Source organism: Coloeus monedula, assembly GCF_965178545.1.
Source record: "Coloeus monedula genome assembly, chromosome: 8".
In the NCBI taxonomy this organism is placed as follows: domain Eukaryota; kingdom Metazoa; phylum Chordata; class Aves; order Passeriformes; family Corvidae; genus Coloeus; species Coloeus monedula.
In genome coordinates, this window is record NC_138788.1 from 1,099,833 (window position 1) to 1,125,897 (window position 26,065).

The window sequence follows — 26,065 nt, forward strand, 5'->3', positions numbered from 1 at the left end:
AGCAACTTTCTGCTGTGTTTGCCTTTACGGATCTCCTTGCTGCTTCAGGAAACAGAAGTGGTGCAGCTGTTTGCTGGGAATAGGATTTTTGAGTGAAGAAGGGGAGGTGAGGGTGAACTCTGATAGCCCAGAACAGTTTGCCCCGGTTTGATTTCTGAGCTACTAAATTTACATCACAACCCTCTCCCAAACCATGTGTATTTTAAATGATAACAGTACAAAGGTGCAGCAAAGGGACTGTTTGCAGACATTTTTCCCTGTGTGTGATGGCTTGGCTTTTACCAGATGTGAAGGGAGAGGTGGGAAAAGAATTGATCTGGTAATTTGGGGTTACTTAAGCTAAGAGCACTGGGTTACTGGTTTGGATTTATGTGGGAGAAAAGTGACCCAGGCTCAGACTTTTGTTAATGTTTAATGTTGTGTAACGTTCTGCCCAGGCATAATTGAGCCATCAGCACAGGAGTGATCCCGTTGGAAGGGTTTATTCTGAGTGATTACAGAGCCAGCATGCTGTGGCTTTCATTTCACTGCAGTCTGAGCTCATTGATGAACAGGGTCATCATTTATTTACAGTTCTTGGGATCCTTTCACACTGATTCTCCTTTTGGGCAGGGAGGAGGATGAGCAGACACCACAAAGTTATTGAAAATACTCTGTCCTCTCTTTCTGGTGGTGATTTGGCACTTCCCTGGTTTTAGAGCCTCTCCGCTTTCTCCTGATGCTGGTGGCTTTTCATCTGGATTGTGCCACTGGGCTGGGAAGGGTGTGACACGTGGGGCTGGGAGGGGCCTCACGGAGCAAAGCAGAGAGGGAAGAGCAGACTCTACCGGGATGGAAAGGAGAATCAGGAGGAAAAAAGCCAAAGAGCACAAACACTCCTGCTGGTTCTTGTCTAGGTCTCAGCTTCAGGTGAATGCTCCTGATTTTTCTTCCCAGTTTCTTTATTTCTTCCTGATTTTGTGAGATTCCTGCACAATACAGTTTGTCTCCATGCTCTGCTGATGAGTCACGGGGCTGCATCAATAAATCCAGTTTTACGCCAAACTTTGAAGCAGGGATGGAGTCCTGTCTAAAAAGTACCTTTGAAAACCGGTGAGCAGAAGCTGCAAAGAGAAGCTGTGGCTGCTCCATCCGTCTAAGGCCAGGTTGGAGCACCCTGGGATAGTGGAAGGTATCCCTGCCCATGGCAGGGGGTAGGACTGGTTGGGCTTTAAGGTCCCTCCCAACCCAAACCATTCTGGGAGTCTGTGAAGTGATTTTATACTCAGAAATAACTTTGGGCATGAAGATGACGTTCAGTTCTGTTGAACCTCTGGCTAATCAGAGGAGGAGGCAGCCACAAGTTGCGTTAGGGCAGATGTGTCTATTTCTGGGTCTTCAGTGGGGACCTGTTGAGCTTTGTAGTCCTGTGAGGTAGGAAAGAGCAGTGTGAAGTCCCTGGAAGACCTGAGCACCACTGGCTTGGAGCTTTGCGTGTCCTGTCCTAGAGAATTCACTTACACAGCTGAGCACAGGCTTCATCCTGAGCTCATCCATCTGGCTGCAAAGTCACCTCAAGTCTACTTCGTAAATACAGAGTAGTAAAAAGGTAGGCCAGAAATACTTTGGGCCTACTCTTCAAGGTGGAGGGTGGTTTTTCAACTAGATACAGAGTTGTCATGACTGAACTTGGAGGTTGTTGTCTGCCACCAGTTGTCTGAAAGCTGCTGTGCCTTTCGAAGCAAATTGTACCAACACAGAAGAGGCAAGATGTTGTGCATTGTAAACAGCAGTGTTATTTGTCAGTCAGCTGCCTGAAATAAAAAATCTCAAGACAAAGGAGATGGCAGTGACTGGGGGCAAGTTTTCCATAAGTAGCTATTACTCTTCCCTAGAGAAATTTGCCAAAGCAATACTTGTAACTGCTAACACTTGAAATTGTGAAGACGTTGTGTTTGCGTGGCACAGCTCTGGAAAACAGGTAACAGCAGTGAGTTTCAGCAGTGCACTTCAGAACTGCTGTCGTGGCCCCAGGCAGGGAAATCAGACAGAAAGGAGCATTTTGGTCTGAATTTCCAGTGAGTGTCCCCAGGGACTACCCAGAGAAGCTGTGGCTGCCCCTGGATCCCTGGCAGTGTCCAAGGCCAGGCTGGACACTGGGGCTTGGAGCAGCCTGGGACAGTGGAAGGTGTCCCTGCCCGTGGCAGGAGTGGAACTGGAGGTGAGATCCCTTCCAGAACATTCTGGGATTCTGTGCATGCCATCCCATTCCAAGTGCTGTGTTTGGTGGAGACCCACACCGAAATCATCTGATGTTTGTCTCGAGGCTTGGTTCTGCCTTTCACCCATCTGGCCTGACTAAATAATACATGAACTAAAGTGGTTTCTGCTACTTTTAGGCAGTGTAGCTCACAAAGGCAAATATAAATGCAACACTTTTTAATATCAGACTCCCTTGCCTGCTGACTGACCCCAAATTCTGTGCCCTCCGTTAGGGGACACAAGTCCCTTTGTCCTCAAAGATTTATGCAGCACCTACAGTAGCAGGGCCTGTTGCTTTCGGATGTGTGTGCATTCATATTTTATGTCTCTGCCTGCCCTTCATGTTTTATTTAATGGGGAGTGTAAGGAAATTGGTTACTTGGCAAAACCTGGCTTTTAGTGGGCTAAGGAGCTCCAGGTTTCCTGATTTTTGGGCTGGCACTGTGTCCGCTCCATACCCCAGGGGCTGTTCCACTGCTTCTCGAGAGCTTTCTGAATATTGTTCCTTCCTCCCTGCTCCTCCAGAAAGGGAGGAGAGCCTGCAGCCCTGCTGCTGCCAACCTGTCTCCTGCAGATGATGTTTGGGGAGGGCAAGAAATCCCAAAACCACATAGGAACATGGTCTCCTTGTGCTGTCCAGGAGATGCTGGCTTTTCTGGGCTGAGCTCAACTGTGTCCCCATCAAATCTGAATTTATGTGGTGCCATATGTGGCATGTCTTACATTTCAGACCGATCCAGACCAGCAGAAGTTTGTTTCAGGATCAGATAAATTCCAGTCCCCACATTGTTTCACTGCTGATGTGAAATCAAACCTAGAGTTAGACCCTCGTTGTCAGCGCTGTTGTGGTGCCACGCAGGGTGAGCTGCATATTTCATCAGGATATTTGCTACAGTACTTTTATCCCCTCACCCACATGAAATACTTGTGAATTTAGGTTATTTTCAGACCCAGTGAAAAGCTTTTGCAATGCCTGAGGACAGATAATAATATATTTACTCTTAAAAGAGAATCTCATGTGTATTTATATCCTGTGCTATCTCTGGTAGCCCCACCCTTATCTCTAAAAACCACACAAGCAAAACAAAAAACCTAATCAAACCCCAAACTTGAACTTCTGTGACTGTTTAATATCTTTTGGTGTGAACACTCATAGCACTTGGTCTTGTTTCCAGAATACCACTTTTATTTTTCCCACCATTAGTCATTTCAACATTTACAATGCACAACAGCTCTGCGTTGCTTGTGGGAGGAGCTCTGGCATTCCTGGAGGACTCACAATCAATTTTCATGATCTTTCTACACGGAAGATTTTATTATTTTTTTAATAGCCTCTTACCAAAATGTTGTATTTTATCAGGTTTAGGAGATCTTGGAGATTTCTCTAAAAGTTGCGTGTCAGAGCACAGCTCAAGGGCAGCCCTGTAGAGCAAGTCTGACCATGGGCTGGGTGGGTAAAGCAGCAGCTGTGGCAAGCTGGCCCTTATTTGTTTTGTACTCCTAAAATATTCTGGTTGCTGATGTGTTCAGGAGGCCCATATGCATTTCCCAGGCCTGGAGGGAGTGCTGGGGAGCCATGGAGCCTGTCAGGAGGTGCCTGCATGGGCTTTTCCCAGTGTCCTGCCTCACGGGCTCCTTGTCAGATCACACAATCCCAGCATGGTTTGGGTTGGAAGGGACCTTAAAGATCCTCTCGTTCCAAGCCCTGCCATGGGCAGGGACACCTTCCACTATCCCAGCTTGCTGCAGCCTGAGCCAGGGCCTTCCCACCCTCACAGGGAACAATTCCTTCCCCACATCCAGTCCAAACCCCCAGATGAACTGCTGCAGTACCAGAACATCCTACCTCACCCCTCCTGCTCCTGCTACCCCAGGGACAGGAGGAGCCCCTGCACATCAGAAGCAGCAGCAGAATTGTCATTCCCCTTTTTTTGTTTGCTTACTCAGGCACACAGCAGGGATATTGGATCCTGCTGGACGTCCCTAGGGAATGTGTCTCCTGAGAATTTACCTAAGGGAAGTGCTTATTCCCAGCTAGCTCTTGCGTGGCTCTGCTGCAGGGAGATGGAAAGGAGTATCACACTGCCCTGCATAGCTGCTGCTTCGTTATCTACTTGGTCATTCCCCTTTTATCTTCAACCTCAGCAGCTTTTTCCAGTACTCTTGCCATCTCCTATCCTTCCCCAGCAGTCACAGAGCCATGGCTCGCTGGCTGTGGATCTCCTGATCCATCTGGGAGAGGAGATAGGTCAGAGTGGGGCTATTTTCAAGCAGCACCTCATCGGTGTCCCTGCCTTGCTCTCCTTAATACCTTGCTAATCTGAGCTTCACCCATCTGCTTGCAGAGAGCTGTGGCGTGCACATGACTGCAGATTGAAATCCTTCCTCCTCTCCCTCCCTCTCCTCTGCTGACACTTAACAACAACAAATAATTCAAGATCCTTAAGCCAGATGCCTCTGGAGCTGACGGGTCATGCGGTACTTGGCCACGGAAGGGACGGAGGTTGATTTGTTTGGGTTCCTCTTTCTGGAAGGAGAACAGAGCCGCTGGGTTCCTGCAGTTCTGGCTGCCGTAAGAGCAGGGCTGCTCCTTGTTGCACGTTAACTGTTCATGTAGCAGCAGCTGTGAAACCCACGCTTGGTTTCGCAGCGATCCTTCCGAAGCGACAGGCGTCCCTTCGTCCATTAAATGGTTACTTCCCGTGGCCACTTCCCGGGACAGAATGCTGACTTTTATTCATTGTTTTTCCAAGGGTGGATGTGGCTTTTGAGTGCCTGAACCAACGGAGATTATCTCAGCAATTGGCTGTGTTTGCTGGGAGCAGCGTGTGGCGGGTGCCCCGCAGGGAGCCACGCTTGTGGTGCGCTCATAAAGCGGGTGCTCGTGCTGGGGTGGATGGAGGGAATGGGATCAGCTCTTAGCCCCTCCTGCCTAAAGCCTCACGAGAGGAAACCCATCTGCAGGAGGGTGTCTCGCAGTGCAAGTTTTGGGTTGCCTTCTTTTAGTTAAAAGGAAGTGTTTAGACTGGTAAGGAAAGTTTGCTTGTGCTGGCAGCTGGACACCCCTCGGTCCCTTCTGACAAGAGGGATCACATGCCCCTCCATCTCAGGAGGCATCTGATTTGAAGTACTTTTAGTTATTTCTGGCTGTGAAGGGTGGACAAAGTGCTGGCTGAGCTTTGCAGTCTGTTTTGGGTTGCTTTGCAACAGTTTTATGGGCTGTGGGTGAGTGGTGGACAACAGCATTCCCCAGGTGGGGGGGTTTGGAAGGTGAAATATTGTTCCATTTTAAACTGACAGAGAGTAGGGTTAGATTGGATATTAGGAAGGAATTGTTCCCTGGGAGGGTGGGCAGGCCCTGGCACAGGGTGCCCAGAGCAGCTGGGGCTGCCCCTGGATCCCTGGCAGTGTCCAAGGCCAGGCTGGACATTGGGGCATGGAGCAGCCTGGGACAGTGGGAGGTGTCCCTGCCCCTGGCAGGGGTGGCACTGGCTGAACTTCAAGATCCCTTCCAACCCAAACCATTCTGGGATTCTATTTTTAAACATAGCTTAATTTCCATGGCATGAACACAGGCTGGTCGCACTTAGCCGGCACCTCCGGCTGAGATTCCCTTGTTTGGCTGGAATTGCAGGTTACTTTTGGAATGGATCTAATTGATGTGTTCAAATCCTACCAGTTCAGCCTGTGGATCTGTTACCCAGCCCTCCAGTCATTCCTGTTCGGTGTGCCAGGTCGTGGAGTGGCTGCCTGCAGGAGAAAGGATGGCTGAGAGCCACTATTCCAGAAATATTCCTTGGCACTGTCCGTAACCAGGCGGCTGATGGACACTTCCATACAGATGTTGGACAACGTGGCACAGGCACATTTCCTGTGCCTCAAGTGTGCCACTAGAAAAGGAATTTAGAGGTAATTGGATGTGTCTGCAGGAGGAACTTACTTCTGAGGCTTTCAGGTGGTTGTTGAAATATTCATAATTTCCAGAGCAGTAAGATGGCAAGATCTGAGTTTCTGCCTTTCCTTATTTCACCTTCTTTGTGAACCTAATTGATCATAACTTTTGTGCTGAGGGGAATATGTAAAACATATTTTGCAGCCTTTGAACACACCTTACTGACTTGAAGTGACTCTGTTTGTGGTCTGGGAAGTTGTTTGATGTGTACCTGGTGGTACACGCACTGTCACCATCACTCAGTGTGGAAGGAAGAGCATTTTCAGTGTTACTTTGTAATCTTAAATCATCTATCAGTTCAAATTGTAAGGAATGCTTCATGTTTCAGGGAGGATGTTTGTGTATTCCTGCTCTTTGGGTTCAGTGCCCACTTGTTGTCAGCAGCAAGATTTAAGCAGGATTTGCTGGTGTCACAGGATCATCGATGGGAGCAGTGTCACTGACATGGATTGGGAGCAGCTGAGTAGGAACAGTCGATGGAATGAGTAGGAATAGTCTGACACACAGATAAAGCTACTTTGCAGCACTGAGGGAGGAATTGGATTGGGTTTCTGGAGACCAAATTCTGAAATTCGAATTTTGTTGAAGCATCAAAGTGTCGCATTCAGTGCCCGAAACACCGAGCAACAATGATGAAATCACCTGTGAGATGCAAACGCAGGACCCTTGGAGCAGGGTCCAGAGCTGCTCTGAAGCTGTTTGGCACCCTCCTTGTGGCTGCTGGAGGAGGAGGAGGTGCTGGATGGCTGGACTGGGAAGGGGAGGATTTGTGTCCCCAGCCACACTGGGTTTGCTGGAGCCTGTTTTTGCCATCAAGGCCAAGGCCAGCAGTGGCAGAACTCTGTGCAAACAGAGGGATTTGGCTTCCTGTGATGGAGAGGAAAGAAAGGGACTGGAATTCGGCAAATAAACCGAGAGGGTTTTTCCTGCTTGTGGCATAACCACGAAAAGGAAGATGCCAGGACAGTTCATCTGCATTGTCAGGAGATCTGGCTCTAGCCAGACACATTCCCACCATGCAGGCTGTACACCCATAACTCGTTGGCAATCAAGATGGTTTGGGATTTTTTTCCTTTTTCTTCCCTTTCCTGTGTTTCTGATTTTTCTAGAGCAACTATGCAATAAGAGCCTTCCTCTCCATCCTGCAGATACATGTCTTGAAGAGACTTACTTGATTTGTAGTGCAACTCTGAGCAGGTATTGCTGGAAAGAGAAGGGTTCTGTGTTCAAAAAGCCAGGCTGTTTATACCAGAAGTAATCCTGAATATCTGTGGTGTTTTGTCTTTCAGACCAAGGGACACTCTGTGTCACATGAAACTAAATTAATAAAGGCAAACCCAGGGATTGTTTTGTTTTCCAAGAGGAAGGGCATTGAAAATGAATGATGTTGATGGTGTGTCTTTTGGGTGGGCTTATGAAAAGTAACAGCTGAAATGCAGAGAACAGCACCGTGGATGAATATCTATAGATATTTACATTTCAGCTCTGGAGGCTCGGAGTCTTTTTGATGTGGCTCTGATGTGTTGGGACTTCAAAAGTAGGATATTTGAAATAAAATATTTATATTGCTAATGAAATATGGAAATATTATTCTAGACTGGGAATCCTAGCACGTAAACTTAGTTTTCTTTTGCTTTAGTTACAACCCTGGCAAAGGCAGTTGGGAGGAAGCAACTGTTGTGGTCTGGCTACTGTCTCATGCATGGCCAGTAACAAACCCTAATATTAAAAAAAATATGTCAAATAACTGATTTAAGTCTTCAGTGAGGATCTGTTTTCTCTGTGGTTTCTGCCAGGCTTCCTTTTCCTAATCTGCATGGCTGGTTTGGCAGATTATACTGGAGTCTGCATTTCAGAGCCGCGTTACCATCAGTCACAAGACTGCTCTCGGTTTCCTTGGGCACAACTTCCCTTTCTGTTCCCATGATTTTTTAAATTTTAAATTCGTGCTGCCACTTAGATTCCCAGAGGTTTCCCACAAATCTAACTTTCTGATAACAAATGGCTTTTAGGTAGTCACTGGAGGTAAAAAAACCTCCCAAAACACCTGCACTGAGTTAAAATACAGATCATAACACAAACAATGTGTGAACACATTTAGTGTCCCCTTACTTTCCTGCTTCCATCCTTCTGCCCTGCCTTGTAGGGAAAAAACCCACATTTTTTCTGCCTTTCCAGTGTTTCATCTGTTTTCCTTTGATGGCCCTTTGTTGCTTGTGTATCAGTCTGAGGAGGTTTGGATAGTCTCAGGGGGATGGCGAGCATCGCTCCGCGCTCTTCAGTACCGGAGTTGTCTGCGGGGTTGCACGGGGACACGGGGCTCTGTTTCCAGCCCTGCCCTATCTCTGGCTGACCCAGATCCCGAGGCAGCACAGGGATGTGTGTTCAGCTGTGCTGGGGACAGCGGCCAGAGCTTGCTGCTGCTTGAGCACAGAGCCCACAGACACTCAGCGCTGCTCCTGTCCAGATCCCACGTGGGCAAGGTTTGAGCATGGCACGGTGCCCGAAGGGGGTGGGTTGGTTTGGGGGTGCTGGTTGGGTTGGTTCTGCTGTAGGAAGCTGCTGAAGCATTGAAGATCCTGGTTTCTAAGCAGATTATTCATAAAAGCACAGAATGGTTTGGGTTGGAAGATCTTAAAGCTCATCTTGTTCCACCTCCTGCCATGGGCAGCGACTTCCACAGGTGCTCCAAGTTCAGCCTGGCCAGGGACACTGCCAGGGACCCAGGGGCAGCCACTGGGCAGCTTCTCTGGGCAGCCTGTGCCAGGGCCTCCTCACCCTCACAGGGGAGAATTTTTCCCAATACCCAATCTAAACTCATGTCTGAAGATTTGTGATGTTCTGTTGGTATTTTCACACCCACCTTTGCATTTGGGGTGGGGAGCTGAAACATGGATGTTCAATAATAAGCCAATATTAGCCCCACTTTTGTTGCAGGTGTTGAATTACTTCAGGATTGAGATGTTAGGATTGTGGAATGGAGTACAAAATGGGATGGGTGCTTGGGTTACCCCTGGAATGGGCAGAGAGGCTCTGGGCCTGGTGCCTGGCTCTGCCTCCCTGACTTGGGGTGACTTCCCAGCCTGAAATAATTGCAACTTAAACCTGCCCTGCCCTCGTCCCCGCTCCATCCTTCCCATCCCCAGATCGCTGGAAGCAGCATTTCCCTCGTGGGAAAACAAAAGCCCTGCTTAGCAACTGCTCACAGGGTGAGCCCGTGGGGCAGGAGAGGCCTCCTCGGCAGGGTGCACAGGTTTCCATAACTACTGCCCTGCACCAGGGAGGTGGGACAGGAAGAAAGCTGAGATGCAGGGCTTTAAATCACCGAATTATGGAATGGTTTAGGTTGGAAGGGGCCTTCAAGACTATCCAGTTTCAGCTTCTGCCATGGGCAGGGACGCCTTCCACTAGGCCAGGGTGCTCCAAGCTCTGGTGGAGTCTCGTGGAGGAAAATACTCACTGGTGGTGTTCCCATCTGGAGGTGGGATCTGTTTGGTTATCCAAATGTGCTCCAAGTACTTTGGGCTTTAAATCCTCCCCGCTCAACTTTGGGCTTGTGTTCTGAGCTGTTACACCCAGATCTAAGCCCGTGAGTGGATTTTCATTTCTGGGTGTTTGTTTGTTGGTTTTTTTTTAATTCAGTTAGTATAGAAAATATATGGTGAGGGTTTATTTTTTCTTCTTGGCATCAAGTAATTTAGAAAAAACCAGGCTGCTCAGGGATATGTAGTATTCAGGCAGGGCTTTTCCTCTCTCTGAAGCTGTGTGAGTAGCTGTTCAGGGGATGTGGGTGTTGCTTTGCATTTTCGTCCCCTCTCACTTTTTATAGCAGTAACTCCACTTGCTCCTTCTGTCCACAGGCCAGTGTTTTCCATCTGGGGCTGACCTTGGAAACCTATCTTGGAGCTCTGTGCAGCTTGTGAGCCCACCTGTGCCTCATAGTTATACTTACAGCTATTTTTTATTTGTGTATATTTGTATTTCCAGCACAAACCCAGCTTTACTGGCCCGTTTTACGCTGCCAGCAGCTTCTTGCTTGTTTGTGGTACTGAAGGGGTGATGCTGGTTTGGAGGCAGGGCTGTCCTGGAGGGAGGGAAACACTGCTTGAGAGCTTGTTAGGGCTATCCAGCACATTATTTGTGGCAGGCAGTGCTCTTTCCTTGCAAATTGGTGTGCAGAGGTGCTTGTCAAGTACAGGATGTGCAGTTATTGAGGTGTCAGAGCGTTATTGTTAGCCATGATAAAGTGCCTGGAGAGGAGGTGACTGTAGCAGTGACTCAGGCTGTGAACAGTTTTGTTTTGTGCTCTAAAAACACAGGATGAGAGCTCCCAGCTTTTATCCGGAGCACTCAGTCTCTGTGTGAGCCCTGCTCGTCAGGGAGCTTGGGGAATTCACTGGTGGGCTGGGTTATAAAGCATTAAATCTTCAATCCTGACAGCAGCTGGGTTTCTCCTGCTTATTTGTGTGCACACATTATCGGTGTGTCAGAGTTTTCCAAGTGACAGAACACTGTTATGGTATCTTCCAGCTGTGCTTACAAACCTCTCTCGTTTAAACTCAACTTTTCACCGAGGGGTCATCCCAGCTTTTCTGGGCTGTTCAAGAAGGATGCCAAGGGTTGCAAGTGGAACACACCCACTGCCTCTGAAAGGATTTCCTGGCTCTTGGTGAGGAGTTGCTGAAATAGCTGATTATTTGACTGATTTCTATAGTGACTGTTGCCTTGGCAGCAAAGCTGGGAGAGTAAAAGCACAAACACTAGGAGGGCATGATTCGATTTGGGAAGGCTTAGGTTTGCTTTGCTTTGATTGGGTTTTGAAGTGCTTTAGGAGGAGTTTGGAGATGAACAAACTGGTTTGGGAGGTGTTTTTTTGCTGGTTGAGGTGGATGTGGTTTTGTCTCATCAGTGTTAATTATGACACTTAGCAGTTTCTGCTTGCAGGGAGCCCCCAGACCGGGGCCTCAGCATGGGAAACACATGGAGCTGTTAGAGCAGGTCCAGAGGAGGCCACGGAGCTGCTCCCAGGGCTGGAGCCCCTCTGCTCTGGAGCCAGGCTGGGAGAGCTGGGGGTGCTCCCCTGGAGAGGAGAAGGCTCTAGGGAGAGCTCAGAGCCCCTGGCAGGGCCTAAAGGGGCTCCAGGAGAGCTGGAGAGGGACTGGGGACAAGGCCTGGAGGGACAGGACACAGGGAATGGCTTCCCAGTGCCAGAGGGCAGGGCTGGATGGGATATTGGGAAGGAATTGTTCCCTGGCAGGGTGGGCAGGCCCTGGCACAGGGTGCCCAGAGCAGCTGGGGCTGCCCCTGGATCCCTGGCAGTGTCCAAGGCCAGGCTGGACATTGGGGCTTGGAGCAGCCTGGGACAGTGGGAAGTGTCCCTGCCCATGGCAGGGGTGGCACTGGATGGGCTTTGAGGTCCCTCCCAAGCCAGATCATTCCATAATTCTTTGATTCTAAGTGTGGAGGAGTAATCAGCTGATGATTTCCTGGCTGATTATCTTATTCTTTAACCAAAACCATGGATGCTCCTTGTGCCCAGCTGCACCTCAGGAGAAGAGAACAGGCCTTGACAGGCAGGGTTGTAACAGTGCACCCCCAAATACTCGTTTAACCCTCTGGGGTGGCTGTGGCCAAGGTGCAGATGGAAGCGGTGGTGGGAATTACTCCCCATGTTTTGAGTTAGCACTTCAGTGTTAGCTGGGAACGGGGGAAGAAGGGTCCTTCAAACATGAGGAGGTGCGACCTGGAGCCCATGATGAGGTTGTGTCATCCTGCTCGCTCTCGTGTGGGTATTTTGAGGTACTGGTTTTCCACAGCATCATTATCATAACAGCATTGTTATGATAATCACATTGTTATTTATAATTCCTTGTGGGGTTCAGGCTCCTCAGTGAGGCAGCTCTGCTGCGGAAGGAGGGAATTTTTAGTCACCCAGCCTAAAGAACCTTTGTCAGAGCTGGGGAGCTTTGTGTGTGCCCCATCCTCGTGGGACCATGCTGAGCCTGGGGATGTGGCCTGGCTGCAGCTCACACTGGTACCCACCTTCTGTCTTCAGCTTGTGTGGAGAGGAGGAGATCTTTTGTGGAAGGGAAGGAGTCAGTGAGGGCTGTTAGTCCCCTGGAGTTTCTGCAAAGCTCACCCCATCAAGCTTTCGTGGATACACCATAGGGAATGAGGAATTTTTAATGTGACAAGCTGGAAGGTGTGAGTAAAGAAGCTTTTTTGCTTATTCCTCCCCCATTAGGCTGTGAAAAACAGGCTTGGATGATAAGTGGTGTTAAAAATTTTAGTTGGTTTCCCCCATTTTAACTCTCAGTGAAAACGACTCGTCTCCATGGCCTGTGTCCTTGGCAGAGGATTACCTTTCCTCTGAGCCTTGCTCCTGTGAGTATCACTTACTCTGCTTTTACGAAAGGTGCTTGATAGTGGTTTACTCTGGTGGTGTGAGAGCAGTGGGCTAGGGTTGCACATTTTGGAACTGATTGAAGTTTTCAGCAGTGTTGCCCAAACCTGCAGTTTTGCTGCGAGACACGCATTTGTTGGTTTTTGTCAGGCTGCCAGGCCAGGTATTCTGGGTTCACACCAGCATTTTGGGACTCTTGTGCCAGTATCTGAGTGCTATTTGCAGCTGGCAACAGATTTTTCCATCTGGAGCTCATCTTAGAACCTGCTGGCAACTTTGCATGGAGTGTAATCAGGGAATGGTTTAGGTTGGAAAAGCCCTCTAAGCTCATTGAGTTCAATCATTCCCCAGCTCCGCCCAGGCCACTACTGACCATGTCCCCAGGTGCCACATCTACAAATGTTACAAAAGCCTCCAGGCAGGGATGGTGACTCTGCCACTGCCCTGGGCAGCCTGTTCTAGGGATGGACAGCCTTTTCCGTGGAGGAGTTTTTCCCAGTATCCGATCTAATCCTTCCCTGGCAGTGGAGATGTAATTTGAAGGTTGGCTGCAGGCTCCCGAATGGTGTCTTTGGGGTCCTGAATCCTTAAAAATGTTGTCAGGAAGTTGCTCTGTCAGGAGAATAACAGTTCAGGGATTTGGGAAACTGGGATTCAGGCATTCCAGTGTTGAAGACTGACAAGGTTTAATATTGCCCCACCTCGTGGTGCCTGCAGAGTGCTCTGAGAGCCCCAAAGCCAGGCTGGGAAACAGCATGGGGAGCTGGGCCCTGCTGCAGGCCCAGAGGCCAGCTGGAGGAACAGCATTAAAAATAAAACACTTTGGCTTTATCAACATCATGAGGCACCGTCCTGGGAAGCAACAAGCCCACAGAGAAGTCTGTTAGCATTGTCTGCTGGGAATTTGTGCTGCCAGAGCCAGGGTTTGAGATGAGCACACGGAGACAGGCGGGTGGAGCTGAGCTGCTCCTCAGTCCGGCCTTGCTGAGCTTCTAATGTGGGCTACCATGCATAATTCAGGCCATCCCTTTTCCATGTTCAGAGCTCTGTAACTAAATACTGATTTGCTGAACACAACTTGAATAATGAAGCAATCTGTGGCTTGAAAGCCTTCCTCAGTACTGAAAGAAAAGGGAGCAAACGGAGCTGTATCCTCACTCCTGCTTTAAAAGAACACAGATACTCACAAGGTAGAAGAGACATCTTCATTCCTGCTTGCTCCGTGGGTTTAAATATGTGCACATTCCTGGGGTGCCCAGTAAGTGAGAGGTGGGCTGTCCAAAATACTCCCAGTCCTTCCATCCAGAGCTTTTTCTTTCCTCAACCATCACGGTTCATTCCATGGAAAAACAGATTAAAAACTGCACCTCGTGTTTCTTGCTGAGCTTAGAGGTAACAGGTCAAAAAACAAACACATGTGCAGTGTGCTCACGTTTGCATAGGAGTAAAGCTCTGTATCTGTTCTGAGCCACTTCAACTCAAGTCGTGCCAGTAGGGTAAATTATTTTGGTTTTCCTCAGTCACAACTTTGCTCCCTTCGATGAAACACAAACACTTGGGAGCCTGTAAGAGGCTAAAAATATTCTTACAGCTGATAAAGGCTTGGTCTGACTTCTGAAAATACAAAGTGGTTTTTTTCCCCTGTGCTCTTACCTTCTCACTTCGTGTTTATGATGCTGCAGCAGAGCACGTGGGCCGTGGGATGGTGGGGCTTCCACTGCTTTCATCTCCTTGCTCTGGACAGGAGCAGTTTTTGTTGGTTGGTTGAATAAATACCTCAGACCTGGGCATTTGCTGGTGGTGGTCACTGCCATTGCTGCCTTCTTTGCTGCTTGTGTGTCAAAAATGTAGGAAGAGATTCCAAGCAAGTAACTTCCATGTTCTTGTAACCTTTGTGCTGGAAGCAGTCAGCTTTTCTAAGCTATTTCTGTAATTCATTGGGTGGAGAAGTTTCTTACCTAGTTCCTCTTTTTTGTTTTAAAAAAAAATCATTTTTCTCCTGGTTCCTTTTTTTTTAGCTGGTAGAAAACATTTCTTTGAATTGGAGCACTATACCCTGGAAACAGTCAAATATACCTCACAGAGCTGCTAATACCTGCAGACCTAAGTGCTTTGGTTTCTTTTCAGGCTAATCTGTTTGATAATTGATTTTCCTGCTGGTGTTTTGGCCCAGAGAGTAGATCCTTGCTTATCTACACCCATTTTTTGGTGTTGATGACTATATATGGCACCTGGAGGAGTTGTAGGGTGGGTTGGATGGGTCTTGGAGCAACCTGATCTAATGGAAGGTGTCCCTGCCCATGGCAGGGGGGGGAATGGGATGAGCTTTAAGGTCCTTTCCAACCCAAATCACTCTGGGATTTTGTCTTACGATTTTTGCCTTCCAGAATGAAAACCAGGTTTTGTATTCAATCACTAGTGCCTCACATTGCATTAAGATGCCAGTCTGTAAGGGACAGAAAGGGTTTCTGCCACAAATAATACCAAAGATTTGCTCTGTAGCTCCTTAAATCCATGAGCGTGATGATTGTAAGAGGACTTTGGGTGCTGCTCATGGACTAGAGCATAGAAGTAGAAAATACAACAAATACAGAGCAAGAAGGAAGCTTCCCACAGCTGCAAGGTGGTGTTAAATCTTTTAAGAAATCAGCAGCGAGCTGGGGAAGGACAGTGCTGTGTGTGTGAGGCTGGAGCTCAAATCTGCTGCTCTTTTCCCTCCGGAGTCTGTTGTCCATCCTGGGCACAGCTGGTTTTGTGCAGGAATTTTGGCTTTGGCCATGAACTGCAGGCTAAACGCCGTCCTAACGCCTGGTTTTGGGTTTTTCTCCCCCTCCCCAGGAAGAAGAATGCCAACACGGAGATGAAGTAGAGCATCTCCTATGCTGGCCGCGGCGCCCGCACGCTGGTGTCGGCTGGGTGGGGACGGCTCTCACCTCTGGCCAAACCCATTCCCAGGACAAGATGAAGCCAAGGAGGAGCTTCCCGCCGCTGTGCTGGAGCCGCAGTGACTGCTGCCCGCTTTAAAGCCCATGTGCCACCGTCCCTGGCGAGATGAAAGAAGTGGTGCTGTGGTCACCCGAGGAGGTGGCCAGCTGGCTGATGGACAATGCCGTGCCGGAGTACTGTGAGCCCCTGAAGAGCTTCACCGGGCGGGACCTCATCAACCTGACGGAGGAGGATTTCAAGAAATCCCCTCTGTCCCGGGTGTCTTCCGACAGCGGCCAGCGGCTGCTGAACATGATCGAGGGGCTGAAGATGGCTCACCACATGGAGGCTCACAAGAACGGCCACGCCAACGGGCACATCCGCGCCGGCGACTCGGCGCGCCAGAACGGCTTCGGCGCCGCGCTCAAGCTCAACGGGGTCCCCAACGGGTTCAAGAAGGAGATGATCAAGATCCCCATGCCAGAGCCGGAGCGCTCGCAGTATCCCATGGAGTGGGGCAAGACTTTCTTGGCTTTTATTTATGCACTTCTTTGTTTTGTCTTCACCACGGTGACTATCTCGGTGGTTCATGAACGAGTGCCTCCCAAGGAGGTGCAGCCTCCCCTCCCAGATGCATTTTTTGATCGCTTTGATCGGGTGCAATGGGCTTTTTCTATTTGTGAAATCAACGGCATGATCCTTGTAGGACTGTGGTTTGTTCAGTGGCTGCTCTTAAAATACAAGTAAGTAAAACCTTTTCAAAACCTGAGTGCTTCTGACAGCTTTGGGGAGGGCAGCTTTTGGACACAGTCTCAAGCTGCACCAAGGGAAATATAGGTTGGATGTCAGGAAAAAGTTCTTTACTGAAAGAGTGATAAAGATCTGGAATTGTCTGCCCGGGGAGGTGATGGAGTCACCATCCCTGGATGTGTCTAAAAAAAGATTGGATGTGGCCCTCAGTGCCATGGTTTAGTTGAGATGGTGTTAGGGCATGGGTTGGACTCGGTGATCTTGAAGGTCTCTTCCACCCTGGTGATTGCGTGATTCTGTGATGCTGGTTTGCATCCAAACAAAATGAAGCTCCTTTTGATCTTCTTATCTCGGTTTTCAAAGCCGAAATAGATATCACCCAGTGTGAGCTGCTGTGCAGAAGGCAGAAATCCAAATGTTCCCTAAGAAACTAAGCAGTGCCCCTCTTGTGTTTCCCTGCATGGTTAACTTGAAACTTCTTCATGTGTGAGAAGCCATGGATTGGGTGAAATGATGTTCTTAACTCACTGTTTGTTCAGAGGGAGCCCAGCTCATGCTGTTGTGAGGGCAGCTGTGAACCAGGATCCAAGGGAATGGCTGGAGCTGGGTCAGGGCAGGCTCAGGCTGGAGATCAGGGAAAGGTTCTTCCCCCAGAGGCTGCTGGGCACTGCCCAGGCTCCCCAGGGAATGGGCACGGCCCCGAGGCTGCCAGAGCTCCAGGAGCGTTTGGACAGCGCTGCCAGGGATGCCCAGGCTGGGGTTGTTGGGGGGTCTGGGCAGGGCCAGGGTCTGGGCTGGATGATCCCTGTGAGACCCTTCCAGCTCAGCACATTCCGTGATTTTAAACCCAAACAGCTAGAGGAGGGGGTGTGGGATTGCCCTCAAGAAGGAAGTGCAGGTTAACAGGACCATGCCAGGGATCAAACACCCTGTGGTGGAGCTGAGCAGAGCCTGTAGGTGAAGAGCAGCAGAACCCTTGGAGATGTTGAAGCAGTGAGATGTGGGTTGATGATAACCTCCATGTGTTGGTGTCACTGGCAGATGGGAGGGTCCCCCCCCGCTACCCTGTCCCCATTTGCTTTGGTGTGTTCATTTTTATTTATGTTACAGAATCACAGAATGTTTGGGGTTGGAAGGGACCCTAAAGATCATCCCATTCCAACCCCCTGCCATGGGAAGTCCCCTTTAGAAGGGCCTTTTCTGGTGTTAGGGGAAGATGTCACTGAGCTTGGTCGGTGTATGCACTGATCACTGAATTCTTCAAAGACCAAAATCCCTCTCTTCTATCCATGAGCAGAGGGATCAAAGTCCGAGAGGCCCAAGCTGTGGCTGAGCAGCAGAAAGGGAAGAGCAGGAGAGGTGCTGGCAGGAGCAGGAGCCCAGCGAGGTGGCTTTATCTGGAGGACCTCGTTCTTGTGGCTTTGGATGGTGCACACCCAAGGGGTGGTGACTGCTACAGAAAGAGCTGAATCTCTTTTGTGGTGTGGTGTGGGTTATGCCCTCCCTTTGAAACTTCTTTCAGGAATAAAGGGCCAGGGCACTGGGCCAGGTGGACCTTCCTCACTTCAGCTTCCCCATCCCTGGCAGTGCCCAAGGCCAGGCTGGACACTGGGGCTTGGAGCAGCCTGGGACAGTGGAAGGTGTCCCTGCCCATGGCAGAGGTGGCGCTGGATGGGCTTTGAGGTCCCTTCCAATCCAAACATTCTGTGATTCCATAATTCTAACACTGTCCATGGCGTGGGGCTGGGCTGGTGTCTCTCCAGGAGGCAGGAGCAGGTCTGGGCTGGGCACTCTGGAGTTTCCACAGGGAGCTCGAGGAAGCTGCTGAGGCAGGTTAACTTCTCTGGGAAGCATTCCCAGGTGCTGTGGGAGAAGTACAACACCGGGATTGGCCCTGAGGGTCCCTCGTGGGACTGAAGGAGCAGCGTACTCCCTGCTGAGGTCTGCAGAGCTGGAATGGAGTTCTCTGGGCCAGGAATAAGGGTGGAGCTTGTGCTCGCTGGCTGGCTCTGAATCTCACATGCACACAACTCCTCTGGAGAAGGGGAAATATAAAAAAAAATTATTCTTTCTTTATATTACAGTGCAGAGCTCTCTCAGACTTTTCCTAAGGTAAAATATGCCAAATCCAGCTAAATCAAATGGTAATTTTAATTTTAAAAAGTTCAGTGCTCTATAAAATGCTGCCACTTCTTTGGTCTCTCAAAATACTATGCTGCTCAGTCTTTAATCCCTACTCCTCCATTTGCCTTTATGTTATAAGGAAAAAAGCAGGTTCATGTCTGGTTCTAAAAGCCACAAGGGTGAGATCTGAGAGGAAAATCTCTGCACAAGAAAACCCCTGCCCCACTGGAATGGTGCCCTCCACACTTAAATTTCAGTCCACGGAGCAACATTAATAATTATAATTCTTGACTCACAGCTTTGTCCATGTTTACACGAGGAGAGGGAAGAGAAAAATCTGGAATACTGTGCTACAGCAGTGGGCACTCCAGTGCAAAATGTGTTTGCCCTGCAAGAGTTGAAGCTTTCCTGATAAATCAAAGACACTGGAGGTGCTACTGGCCTGGCACTGCAGAGTCACAGTCCTCCAAGAGCAGAGCACTCCACTTTAATAACTCTGCCAAAAGTGCTGAAAAATTTCAGAGATGGCCAATTTTGAGTTTCAAAAGAGCTCAGCTTGATAGGAATATTATTTTTTTAAAAGTGAGCAGAACAGCAACAAATGAATTCCAGTGCCTGAAAGGGGAACCTCCAAGAAAGAAGGAGAGAGACTCTTTAGAAGGGCCTGGAGTGAGAGGACACAGGGAATGGCTTCCCAGTGCCAGAGGGCAGGGATGGATGGGAGATTGGGAAGGAATTGTTCCCTGGCAGGGTGGGCAGGCCCTGGCACAGGGTGCCCAGAGCAGCTGGGGCTGCCCCTGGATCCCTGGCAGTGTCCAAGGCCAGGTTGGACATTGGGGCTTGGAGCAGCCTGGGACAGTGGAAGGTGTCCCTGCCCATGGCAGGGGTGGCACTGGATGGGCTTTGAGGACCCTTCCGATCCAGTCTGTCCTTGGATTCTGTGAATGCCAGAACCTGCAGCTTGAAATGGCTGTAACTGCAAAAAACAATGATTTAAAATGAACCCAAACCCACAGTGTCTGTAACCAGTGGGACACAAAGGGTGATTAACTGCTGTAATTGGATTTACCCCTGATTTTTGTGACCCTGGCAGTGATCTCTCCTCAGGATCTCTCCAGAGGTTGCTCCTGTCCTGGTTTAATTGTCTTTCTTTGAGGTGTTTTTACCTGTTACCCTGGTGGGGCAGGTTTGGGGCTGGCTGTCCCGCCTGAGCCCATCCTATACCCCGGGTGCTCTTTCTGGTTCTGCAGAAGCACCTCACAGTACACCAAATCTGCATCTGCCCTCTCTGTGAACATCAGCCCTCACTAATAAATATCTCTGCAGCTGTGGCTGCTGAGTGGCTTCCCTGCAAACAGCCTGTCCTGCAGCCACAGCAGCTCTGCATTTTTATTTGGGAGCTTTCCTTGCCCATGTGAATTGCTTCCTTTATAATGCTGCTCAGGAAAGATGTGTTCTCCCACTCCTCTGGGTTGTACAGGAGACCCTTTGTAATCACTGAACTGTGTGTCAGCTGAAATAAACCTCCTCCTTTTCATCTTAGAATGAAAATTCTGTAACTTCATGCCCTGCCTCAAATAGGAAATTAGTGACAGCCACAGCTAACGGAGGGGTGTGGGGCATAAATCCCCTTTAATGTCCTCAGCACCCAATCTGCGCAGGCTTTTGCGTCCTAATCCTCAGATTTCCTGTAATCACTTCCATGGATTTGCAGTGTGAGTTGAGTTGCTCCTGTGTTCCTGGCCTGGAAGGCGTGGGAATACTTGTGGAGTAGTTCAGCATTCCCAGGTGTAAGCCGATAGTGTCACGAGTTTCCAAAGCATCAGGAGAAAACAGCTGCTGGATTGTTTTATTTACCTTTGTGGATTCTGATTGCCTTGAGTGACCTCCTTATTTTTGCCTGTTTTTTCTCGCTGCCAGGTCTATAATTAGCAGAAGATTTTTCTGTATAGTTGGCACACTATACCTGTACCGGTGTATTACCATGTATGTGACTACACTCCCAGTACCTGGAATGCATTTCAAGTGTTCTCCAAAGGTAAACTCCTTCTGGCTGCCTTGCTGTGCTCTAACCTGTGTGTTTCCCCCTCGCCCTGCTGTTCCCAAAACTGCTTTCTCAAGAAGTGTTTCTGAGGGAGGGGATTCTGCCCCTCTGCTCTGCCCTCATGAGACACCCCTGGAATTCTGTGCACAGTTCTGGTGCCTCCAACACAAGAAGGACATGGAACTGTTGGAGCAGGTCCAGAGGAGGCCACTGAGTTGCTGAGGGGACTGGAGCACCTCCCCTCTGGAGCCAGGCTGGGAGAGCTGGGGCTGCTCAGCCGGGAGAGGAGAAGGTTGTGTGGAGAGCTCACAGCTCCTTCCAGGGTCTGAAGGGATACAGGGAAACTGGAGAGGGACCCTGCAGCAGGAACTGGAGGGCCAGGACACAGGGAATGGGTTCAGAGTGCCAGAGGGCAGGATTAGATTGGGTGTTATGAAGGAATTGTTCCCTGGCAGGGTGGGCAGGCCCTGGCACAGGGTGCCCAGAGCAGCTGGGGCTGCCCCTGGATCCCTGGCAGTGCCCAAGGCCAGGCTGGACATTGGGGCTTGGAGCAGCCTGGGACAGTGGGAGGTGTCCCTGCCCATGGCAGGAGTGGAATGGGATGAGCTTTAAGCCCAAACCAGCCCAAACCATTTGATGATTTTAATTTGAGAATGCTGGTTTGGTGTGACAGGGACACCCTTCTGCTGCTCTCTGGCTGCCCTCTCAGTGGAGGTGTTGACAAGTGCCGTGGGGCAGTGCAGGAATTCCCACCCTTTTCAAAGCACCGAGTTACCCAATTTCTGTGGCGTTTTCAACTCATTTGCATGATCAGCGTGTTCCTGTCCCCACTGAAGGAGTTGAAGGTGTGCAACCTGTGCCAGGTGTGAGTCACTGATTTCTAGAGAAACACACACCTCAGTGTGTCAAATGCAGATGTGGTTCATGGTTGAAAATGGCCCAAAAAGACTTTCCTAAGGCTGTCTCCTGCCCATATTTTTGCAATTCTGTTAGCAGAAGGACTTCTTACCTCCTCCCCAATCTAGCACTGCCTCTGAGAGATAAATTGGGCTTGTGAAAGCCGTGGCTGAAACCAGGCTGCTGGGACAGAGGTGCTTGGGCAAGACCCTTGTGGTCAGCCTGGAAGGGTGATTCACGTGCTCAGGGTGGAGATGGGACAGGGCTGGTGCTGTTGAATCCATCTCTGGTCACCCCAGCATTGCTGGAACCCTGGTCCTCACTGCAGTTCCTGGGGCTGGCTGTGCTGTGACTCAGTTGAAGCAGGAGAAAGGGCAGAAGCACAGCCATAAATCAGGTGTCAGGTTGTAGAACCCCTTATGTACAGGCAGTAAAATCCTGCTCAGACTTGATCCACGTGCTGTCGCTGTTTAGGTGAGGATTGGCACATCCAAAATGCTTTGGTTCCTCAGGGAAGTCCAGCCAGGGTTTGCCAAGGCAGAGCCTTTGTGGCGTTTGGAGGGATTTTGGAAAGAGAAGTGAGTGGGAGAGGAGTCAACACTGTGTTTGAGCAGTCTGCTGCTAGGAAATGAAACCAGAAAGAACACAGGTATTTATGGGCTGAAGTGAATAAATCTGCTGGTTTTGGGAATTTACAGCGTTGGCAAATCCTTCTCATTACTCAAGCAGAGACAAGCTGAGGGCCCTGATAAGATTAAGGATAAAGCTGGGTTTTCTTGAAAGCTCTAAATGTGCTGGTGGGAAAAGAATAACCTCTCAACACCTTACTGAGTTCTGTGTGATTGTGAAAAGTGGGCTTTGGGGAGCAGTTTAGTGTTTGTGAGCAACTGTTAGCAGGAAATGTTTAATTCCTGCAAAGAACTTGCTCAAGTCTGTCAGAAATTATCAATTTCCACTTCTTAAAGCAAGGCCAAGCTTTAAAATAAAAGCATAATGGCCAGCCTGGGGGATCTGTATTTCCTTCTGACAGTTCAATGGTGTCCATGGATTTTCAAACACCATAAAATGAGGTGAGGATGCAGCACGTGTGCGTTGATCCATTAGTCCTGCACTGGTCCCTGCTTCCCGATGGGTCCCAGAGGTCCTGCACACATCCTGGTTGTCCCATGCCATGCATTTTTTGTAGATTTGTTTAATATTTGGGCTTGGCTTAGAGCTGGGAGCAGCAAAAGTCTTGGGCAGTGCCAGCTGCCCTCGGTCACTCAGGAGAGGGAGCAGAGTGTCCTCATGGGAGGGACTTGGTTTGCTTGGATTTGGCTTTCCTTGGGCAAACTGGAATTCTTTCAGGAATGATCCGTGAGCCAGTGCCATGGGTTGGGGGTGGGTCAGAGCAGATCCAGTGGGTGTGGAGGGAGATCCCTCTTTGGGCTGCTGTGGATTCACAGCACAAGTCTGGCACCGTGCTCTGACAGACACCGCAGATGTTTCTGTTGGAATGGGAAGTGGAAAGAAATAATCTTGCAGACTTTTCCAAGGCCTTAGGGTTTGGAGTGAGATGCTCTTCTGTTCATCAGATCCTGTTTTGGCAGCTGGCTATAGAGCCCGGGCAGTTCCTCCTGGTTTCTGTTGGACGATCACCAGGAGGGCCTGCGCCGTTACCAACAATGTGAACCAAGTTAAACCTCATTTACTTTAGAGTGTGCTGCCTCTTGAACAGGAGGAAAATCTCACCTGAGCACCAGCTACAAGAGGTGCAAAGCATCAAAACACTCGTGTCTCATTTCCAGTCTTTTTCCTGCTAGAAATGTGCTTCCAGCTCTTGGGAAAGGCTGTGGATTTACCTGGTGATTGATCTTGTGGATCAAAGCAGAAAGGTAGAAGAGCTGAAACGCCAAATTGCTGCTTGAAACCATTGCTCTGAGCTGTGGTATTTTAGTGTGCTTTTGTGTTTTGCTCTTCCACCAGCTCTTTGGAGACTGGGAATCTCACCTGCGAAGGATAATGAAGTTGATTGCTGGCGGAGGCTTGTCCATCACGGGCTCCCACAACATGTGTGGGGACTACCTGTACAGTGGCCACACCGTCATCCTCACCCTCACCTACCTGTTCATCAAAGAGTGTGAGTGCCCTGCTGTTCTCCTGCTGTGTAATTCCTTCCTGACTGAGGAGTTTCTCTTTGCTCACTGGTGAACACAGTTCGAGTTAAAATACCTGCATTTTCCACCACGACAGGAAATGGCCTCAGGCTGCACCAAAAGTTGGATACCAGGGAAAAATTCTTCACTGGAGGGGTTGTAATGGTTTGGGTTGGAAGGCACCTTAAAGCCCATGTCATCCCACCCCTGCCATGGGCAGGGACACCTCCCACTGTCCCAGGCTGCTCCAAGCCCCAATGTCCAGCCTGGCCTTGGGCACTGCCAGGGATCCAGGGGCAGCCCCAGCTGCTCTGGGCACCCTGTGCCAGGGCCTGCCCACCCTGCCAGGGAACAATTCCTCCCCAATACCCCATCTAAACACAAACAGGTTAATTTGACTGGCCAGGGTATATTATATCTTTCTTATAAGAAAGATTTCATAACCTTTCTGATTTCCAAGGATCTCATTACCCTGAGTACAATTTTAAGTTACACCTTAAGAGGGTGATACTTGTTTTGTGATCTCAGCATTCCTGCCCTTAATCTCAGCACAGGCATCTCTGTGTCAGCCAGGATTGCAGTCCATGACCTCTGCTAATCACAGCAGCAGTCCTGATAAGGTTCCACTTGGAAGTAACCCCTGCCTGTGCTTCTTTGCAGATTCCCCACGGCGACTCTGGTGGTACCACTGGCTCTGCTGGGCGCTCAGCATGGTGGGGATGTTCTGCATCCTCCTCGCTCATGACCACTACACTGTGGACGTGGTGGTGGCTTACTACATCACTACAAGGCTATTCTGGTGGTACCACACAATGGCCAACCAGCAAGTGAGTGCCTCCCACTCCTTGGATGCTCCTGCTGTAGTCTGGTTTGGGGGGGGGGGGAATATCCAGGCTCACCCGTGTCCTGTGGAGAGTCCCTCTCTTCCCCTCGCCGTTGGGTCTGTAGGGGAGAAAGAGGCATCCTTATTTGGGTTCTTCTTGTGTCTTGACCACAAAAATATGGGAAGGTCTTCCCAAAGGCAGGCAGGGCTCTGCTTCCCCTGGGTAACCTCAGTCTTTGAAGTCCTTCTGAACTGGGGCCAGGTGGCCACATTTGTGATAGAACAGCAAACCACTGAGATTCTTTTGCCTTGGGTTTTTTTTGTGTGGTTGTTGAGGCCAGCGGGGGTTTTCTTATGTTCTGTGGCTTGTGCCACAGGTCTCTCGAGGAATAGTAGGAGGCCTCGCTAAAAATGGAAAGTTTTTGAAAGTGTTTCCAAGGGGTGGCAAGTTCTTCTGGCTGGTGAACTGGAGCAGTCAGGGAGGAGCTGACAATGCTGAGGAAGTGAAACCTCCCCTGCTGGGCCAGGGCAGGGTCAGGCCAGAGATGAGGGAAAGGTGCTTCCCCCAGAGGGTGCTGGGCACTGCCCAGGCTCCCCAGGGAATGGGCACGGCCCCGAGGCTGCCAGAGCTCCAGGAGCGTTTGGGCAGCGCTGCCAGGGATGCCCAGGCTGGGGTTGTTGGGGTGTCTGGGCAGGGCCAGGGGCTGGATCCACGATCCCTGTGGATCTCTTCCATCTGTGGGTGTTCCATGATTCTGTGAGACAAAATGCACAAGTCTTTCCTGGTGATAGCAGACAAGGGAGTTAGGAGACATTTTTAGGTCCCTGACAGCATATTGGTGTCCAAATATTTTCTGTGCTCGTGGCCAAAGATCTTTTGCTCATCTGTGGCATATGCTGTTAGTTGTGTTTAACAAAGACCCACTGCGATGGTAGGAGACGAGTTAATATTGTGACAGTGCAGATTTGTAGCTCCTGTCACAGAACTGTCACAGAATGGCCTGGGCTGGAAGGGGCCTTAAAGATTATCAGGCTCCAGCCCCCTGAAGGCCCTGTAGCTGCCAGCTCGTTTTTGCAGTGGTTTGGTGCTGCTTGAAGCAATAGGGCACAGCCAAGCCCTGTGGTGCATTTCCACCCCAAATGCCCAATTGCAAATGAGGTGCCCTTTGGTGGTCAGTCAGCTTGGGAGGCACTGTGTTTCACAGGAGTCTGTGCCCACACTCTGCAGCTCGTGTCCCACAGCCCCAGAGGATTCCTGGGCGCTCAGAACATGTCTGCTGAGTGGCTGTGCTTCCAGGCTGGAAGAGCTGGAGTCAGGGTGGCCCTGAGTCCTGCTGAGGACTTGCTTCAGCAGAGCCCTCGGTGTGGAAACGTTCCTGTTCTGCTGCCTGATGTGACTCAGGAGGTGGCTCAACACTGCTTCCCTGAGCTGCCAGGATGTTGGGAAAGGCCAGTGCCTGGATCCTTCCTGAGCACACATTGCTGTGCTGCTCTCTCCTTCCTCGTGCTGGGGCTTGTGCCCAGCCTTAAAATTAAAAGCAACAGTGGATTTATGTGACACGTGAGCTTGACATGGAGATTAAGCTCAGTGTACAAGCCCTGTGCTTGTGTATTCCCTTTGGGTGGGTGGATACAGGGATCCCTGGCTCTGGCATGGAAAATAGGCAGCAGGGGTGTTGGATAATTCCATTGGGGCCTGCCCACTGCTTGTGTCTGAGCTGGGCCTTGCTCATGGCTGAGAGAAGCAGAGGGTGGGCGAGAGCAGTCTGGG

At 49.9% G+C, this 26,065-nt stretch overlaps 1 protein-coding gene across 6 annotated transcripts in view; it reads left to right on the top strand.

The window, feature by feature from the left end:
* The window catches only part of SGMS1 (sphingomyelin synthase 1), an 88,597-nt gene that overhangs the window by 59,913 nt on the left and 2,619 nt on the right, over positions 1–26,065 (top strand). For 5 of the 6 annotated variants that reach the window (XM_082286528.1, XM_082286527.1, XM_082286530.1 and 2 more), the window contains 4 exons: positions 15,435–16,264; positions 20,316–20,433; positions 23,302–23,455; positions 24,132–24,298. In XM_082286528.1, coding sequence (XP_082142654.1) covers positions 15,648–16,264; positions 20,316–20,433; positions 23,302–23,455; positions 24,132–24,298 — 1,056 coding nt within the window. In that variant the 5' untranslated portion in view covers positions 15,435–15,647. Of the gene's footprint in view, positions 1–5,021; positions 5,103–15,434; positions 16,265–20,315; positions 20,434–23,301; positions 23,456–24,131; positions 24,299–26,065 lie in introns of those variants that run through there. The other variant, XM_082286532.1, reaches the window with a different exon arrangement.